General features: G+C 51.7%; 1 protein-coding gene across 6 annotated transcripts in view; it reads left to right on the top strand.

The window, feature by feature from the left end:
• DLGAP4 (discs, large (Drosophila) homolog-associated protein 4) overlaps positions 1-6000 on the top strand; it is a 212668-nt gene that overhangs the window by 137191 nt on the left and 69477 nt on the right. The window contains exon 1 of one of the 6 annotated variants that reach the window (XM_008568771.1): positions 131-938. The exons of the other annotated variants lie outside the window; for them this stretch is intronic. Within the exon in view, the coding sequence (XP_008566993.1) occupies positions 908-938 (31 nt within the window). The 5' untranslated portion in view covers positions 131-907. Of the gene's footprint in view, positions 1-130; positions 939-6000 lie in introns of those variants that run through there. 6 annotated transcript variants of the gene reach the window in all.

Genomic DNA, 6000 nt, shown 5'->3' with positions numbered 1-6000 from the left:
CGCCCGGGGCCCGCCCAGCGCCGCCCGGAGCAGCCGCGGCCCAGCGAGGAGACGGGCGCCGCCCCCGCCCGGCCCTGCCCTGCCCTGCCCTGCCCTCCTCTCCTCCCCGTCTGTCCGTCCGTCCGTCCGTCCGCCCGCCCGCGCTTCCGTCCTTCTGTCCGGCAGCCAGCCCTCTGGCCCGTGTCCCCGCTCAGCCCGCTTTGTCTCTCCCCGGCTCTCTGTCTCTTTGTCTCTGCCCTCGCGCTCCCTCACAGCCCCTCCCTCGCTCCCCGATTCGGGTCCCCTCAGAGCGCTCCTCGCATCCCTCAGAGCCTCCCTTTCTGGGCGCCCCTGTTCTTCGGGTGTCCCTCCTTCAGAACACCCTCCACTCTCCCCCAGAACTCCCCCTGAGCTTCCCACACATCCTTTGGGAATCCTCCTTTCAGTCTGTACCCCCAAATCCCTGGGGTCTTGCCTCCTCTGAGCCCCCATTCCCTCGGGATTTTCCCTCTTCTCGGTGTCCCCCATATCCGCTGGGACCGCCTGGGTCCCTTGGGATCCCTCTCCTTGGGACCCCCAGTATCTCCCCAGCTCCCTGACTTCAGAACCCCTCTCTGCCTTCCCTTGGCTTGTCCCCCGTTGCTGTCTCTCCTTGTTCTCTCAGGCTTCCGAGCATCCCCATTTTCTTTGGACCGGGGCCCCCTACTTTGCTGTCCCTGCCGCTCTGCGCCCCCACATCTGTGTCGGTGGTCTCACCACTCTGTCTCTGGCACTGAAGCTACCCCTTTGAGCCTGCTCCTTTGCCCGGGGCCCTTGGTCCTCCTTGCTTTCTTTCCTCCTGCCCCTTGTCTCCCCTTCTCTCTGCTCCCGTGTCTCTCCCTCTCCCTTTTTCTGTCTTTGCTGGGTCTCTGGCCCCCATCCAGCCCTCATGGCTTTGTGTCTGGAGCTCTTGAAGCAATGTGAGTGGTGGGGTGTCCGGGTCGGGCCGGAGTCGGCCCGCAGGCTGGCCGCGGCCGAGGCTCCATGGGGTTGGCGCTGGGGCAAGGGCTGGCGCTGGGGCAAGGGCTGGCACTGGGGCAAGGAGGCTCTGGGGCCTCCCCACAAAGAGGGGCAAGAAGGGAGGGGCCAGGCTGTCTGGCGGAGGAGGGAGTGGGGGGCCTTCCTGCTCTTAGGCTTCTGCTTTAGTTGCTTGAGTGTGTGGAGGGCGCCACAGGCTGGGCATCCCTGCCTGCTTGGCCCTGCATGGCCTGGCACTTTGTGATCGCTTGTGGGCAGGCCTGGGCTATTTTGGAGCCGGCAGGATGTGATATCACTTGGGTGTTTATTTAGACTAGGCTGTGGGTGGGGGCTGTGTTCTTGTCAACTTGAGTGAGAAATTTTGCAAGGGGGTCCAACCTCCTAGGCATCTGGACTGTGGGGGTTGTGGCCAGAACTTTGCAGGCCACCAGAGTGGACAAGTGAACAAGGGTCTGTGCTGCTTTGGTCTTGCTGAGACTCGATTTAGGATGAGCTGGGAGGGTCTTGAGTGTTGGGTTTGGTGGTATGAGACCTCTGGGGCCTTGATTCTGCCAGCTTCAAGATGTGTGACTTCTCCAAGCCTCAGTTTCCTTATCTGGAAAAAGAGAATAATTATGCTAGCCACACAAGGTTGTCATGAAATTCAAACAAAACATCTGTAGACATGTTCTGTGAACTCAGCCTGTCTTTAAACTGAGCACCAGAGAGGAAGAGTAGCTTGTGCAAGGGTATTCATCTAGTTCTTGCTGGAACTGGGACAGGGTTGCAGGCCCAGGATTCCACAGTCCAGGGGTCTTTACCCTCCATTCTACTGCCACCCAATTATTCAGAAATACACCTGCCTTTCCCATAGAGAAGGGAGACTGCTGTCCCTTATTTATGCTTGGTTGTCCTTTGTCAGTTTGTAAAGATAGGTGGGTGTGCCCAGAGGGATATCTCTGCTGGGAGACAGTTGGATTTTCCATGTTCCATCCTACTGTTGTTTAAGTGTGGGCCCTGCTTGGACAGTGGCGCTTGGGAATAAAGTCAGTCAGTTTGAAGTTGTGAGCTCCGGCTGCTTAACTACTTCCCCCATAGAGTGCAGGAACAAAGGCTCCACAAAGAGCCGGGGTCTGCTGTCAAGGAGCCCAGGATGTCCTAGAACTTTGGAGCAGGGAAGGAGATCAGCTATTGTAGCCCCCTTGTCTTATAGATGATGAGATGAGGCCCAGAAGGGCCAGGTACCCACAGAGGGTCAAGCCAGGACTCCTGGATCCTGTTCCATGGCATTGCCTCTGAAGAAGTTCCTGTCATGCTGGTGTCATCTGCCCTTGGCATATAATGACAATCTCTAACATACATGGACCTTTTAACTATGTGCTCAGTGCTCTGCACAGTACACGGACTACTTGCAGTGGGGAGTAGGAAGAGTTTGGTCCCTGGCCTGAAGTGAGGGGTTCAAGGTTGTGGTCCCCAACCTCATCCACTGTCAGAGAGGTCACTTTCCCTTGGGCTTCAGCTTCCTCATCTATAAAGTCCTTATCCTAAGATTGATTCTGAAATCATGGAATCCCTAAAATTCTGAGACAGAATGTCAAGGTTCTCTGTTCCTGGCTCTGAAGCTAAAATGCTGTGTGACTTCAAACAAGTGTCCTCCTATCTCTGGGCCTCTATTTTTCCTTCTGAAAAATGAGGGAGTTGGATGGCATGGTCTCTTAGGTCCTTTCAGCTCTGATATTTGAGGATTCTATGATAACTCAAAGGCCATCTATTTATACTTGCATCTCATCTTACCTTTTGAAAGTGTGCCTGATCACAGAATGAGAGAGAGTGTGCTGAATGCTGCCAAATGTGTGCTGATGAAATGCAGTGGATTTTCATAGGAGGGAAGTCCTGTCTGGGTAAAGGGCTCAGAAAGGCTTCTAGGAGGAGGAGGCGGCCGCATTTGAGCTGAGTCTCTGTACCTGCCTCTTAAACAAACTGTTTCAGAGAGTAGAGATAGTATGGGCTTTAGAGCCACAGACAACTGGTTTTAATCATTCTCCATTATTTACTGCTTGTGTAATTTGGAGCATGTTTCTTTCTTTGAGCCTCATTTTCCTCATCTGGATTCAAGATAATCATATTTACACTGCAGAATTTCAGAGAGTAGAGATAGTATGGGCTTTAGAGCCACAGACAACTGGTTTTAATCATTCTCCATCATTTACTGCTTGTGTAATTTGGAGCATGTTTCTTTCTTTGAGCCTCATTTTCCTCATCTGGATTCAAGATAATCATATTTACACTGCAGAATTATGGTGAGGATTAAACGAGATTATATATAAAAAAGACATCTGGTACACAGTAGGCATTAATAAATGTGAACTTTTCCCTTCCAACAATATCTGGGTCACTTTTCTCTTTGTGGGAACAAGACAGATGCCCAACCTCTTACCCCACCTCCTATGGTTGGGGTTCAGGTAACAAGCAAAGCACCTTCTGGCTGTTCTAATAATAATAGGAGTAATCCTCTAGTCTCCCATGGGCTGTGTGAGGCATTCTGTTATATGCCAAGCTTTTTCCTAACCATTGTTCCTCACAACAGTCCTGGGAGGAAGTCAGAAGCCAGTGGAGTTCTTCCTGTTTCACAGGTGAATGAAGAATGGGGGTGCCCAGAGAGGACAGGGACCTGCTCAGGGTCCCACAACACGGTGGTGTTGAGGCAGGCTTGGAGCCCAAGCCTCTTGACTTTTCTTGCCCACAGCTTTTTTTCCAAGTTTATTGTTTCTGCCTGATAGCCTACCCCTCAGGCTGCCTGCTCTATGTCTGGCATCTGTCCTGCAAGAAGGGTTTGCTTGACATTTCCTGTCTTTGAGCTCTTCTCAGATTTAAAGAAGGCTAGCTTGAGCCTGGATGGGGACTGACTCACCATGTCCCCTGACTTTCTCATACTGAACACAACCAGACACAGCCAGAGGGCCTCTGTCACTGGGCTTTCTTCCAAGAAGCTCAGATGGGGTTGGGAATGTGTGTCCCTGCGCTCTTGGGAGAAGGCTGCAGTAGTGGCTCTGTATGCATTTCTTCACCCCCCAGGCTCCCCAAGCCACATTGATAAGTTGCCTGGCCTTTCCTGCTTCAAGCCTTTATTTGTGCTGTACCCTCCCCCTATGGTGCTCTCTCTTCCCTTAGAGGCCCACACTGTCAAATGCCACCTCATACATGAAGTCTCTGATTACTGGCTTTGGAGTCCAACTCTAAGTTCAGTCCTAGGTCCATACACTTGCTTAAAGTGTGACCTTAGCAGGTCACCTCACCCCTCTATGCCTCAGTTTTCCCATGTATAAAATTCAGGTTCCTCATCTTTTATGAAGTTCACGTCCTGAGTTCCTTCCCCAGAGATTCTAATTTAGCAGTTCTGGGGGCAGGAAGGAACTTTTTTAACTAGCCCTCTTGAGATTCTAATGCTGAAAGCCTGTCAGCTGCACTCTAGGAAGCTGAACTGAGTATCCTGGGTTTGCATGACAGCCTGGCTTGTCCCTGCTGTGTGATCTTGGATTAATCAACTTTCTGTACCTCAGTTTTTTTCCATCAGATTGGGATGGAAACACCTACCTTGCAGGTTGGTATGTGAGGATTAGAAATGGCAGTTATCACAATCATCATCTTTGTTTTGGGCAAAATCGGTTGTTTTCAGAAGCAAGTCACTCTTGCCCTGCTTAGCCCTGGCAGCATACACTGTCAGACCTGGCCGGGGTGAAGGCGATGGAATTGAACACCTGAGCAGGAATGAAATCCAGTCATCAAGAGGAACTTAATGAGGTTCACAAGGTGTGTGGTGTGAATACCTCTCAGATTCCGAGGTTTCCCAGTCCTAGCAGTGACTGCTTTTCTTTTCTCACCCTGTGCTGGGATCAGCTGTGTTTCTTACACACCTGTTCCTGGAAACAAAGGCTACCTTAAAGACAAATAAAGTCCGAATTCTAGAGCTAAACGATGATTGTTTCTTGTTTCACAGTAAGGAAGTAGACCCAGGGAGGGAGACGGATGTGCCTGGGGTCCCAGAGCTAGACCATATCAGGGCTGGGCTAGAGCCACAACCCTTACTCCCTGCCAGGTCTCCCTCATTTCTGTACATTGCTGGTCTGGATTACCAGCTGGAGAACTGGAACACTGAGGTCTGGTTTGGCCAGTGAACGGTTTCCTCACAAGAGCAAGAGAAGTGGTCCCAAGTGGTAAGAGCTAGACTCAGCTCAGTCTGGAGCTGAAGTGGGCTTGGAAGACACTTTCGTACCAGGGGCCTGGCCACCCAGCCCCAGGCCAGGCTCTGAGAGGATGGGGAAAGACCAACAAGGCCTCTGCCCTTGGGAACTTATGGAGACAAGGCCTGCAATTATGAGAGACTGTGTGACAGCCTGTAATTAAGCGTCTGCTGAGGAAAAGCATTGTCTGAGAAGGAAGAAGTGAGTGTGAACCAGAGAAAACAAGACCCCTTTGAGAGGGGCTGGGTTCGTGGAAGCAGGGGGTAGGGCTGACATTCTAGGGAATGGTTTGTGCAAAGGTGGTGGGAGGCTAGAAGGTAAGTGTGCATTTAGGGAAACAACAAGTACCCGAGTTTTGCTGATGCATCAGGGCTCTGGCTGGAAAATCTGGGAGGGGCAAGGTGGTTGTAGGCAGCGTTGAACATTAGATGAAAAGCAGAGGTATTGGGGAGCCGTGGAAGGTTTTAGGGTAGAGGTAGTACAACTAGATGACTTTTTCTTTCTTTCTTTTTCTTTTTTTTTGGCGGCTGGCTGGTACAGGGCTGGAGGACTTTTTCAAGAAGATGACTCAGGCTGGGTGAATTGGAATGAATAAAAATGACGACAGGGAGGAGGCTTTGTAAGCATCCAGATGAGACAAGAGGGCGAGGTTCGGTGGGGCCCACAGGAGTGGGAAGATCCAGTTAGGGTAGCAGAGGACGTTGTGCTCCTGAGGAGAGCTTGGCCGGGGCCGTGGTGGCCCAGAGGGATAGATGTTGGGTGTTGCTAGTTTGGGGCAGAAAGT

The sequence above is a fragment of the Galeopterus variegatus genome, unplaced genomic scaffold (assembly GCF_000696425.1).
Source record: "Galeopterus variegatus unplaced genomic scaffold, G_variegatus-3.0.2 Scaffold3, whole genome shotgun sequence".
NCBI classification, from domain to species: domain Eukaryota; kingdom Metazoa; phylum Chordata; class Mammalia; order Dermoptera; family Cynocephalidae; genus Galeopterus; species Galeopterus variegatus.
This window is presented reverse-complemented; position numbering and strand designations above follow the sequence as displayed.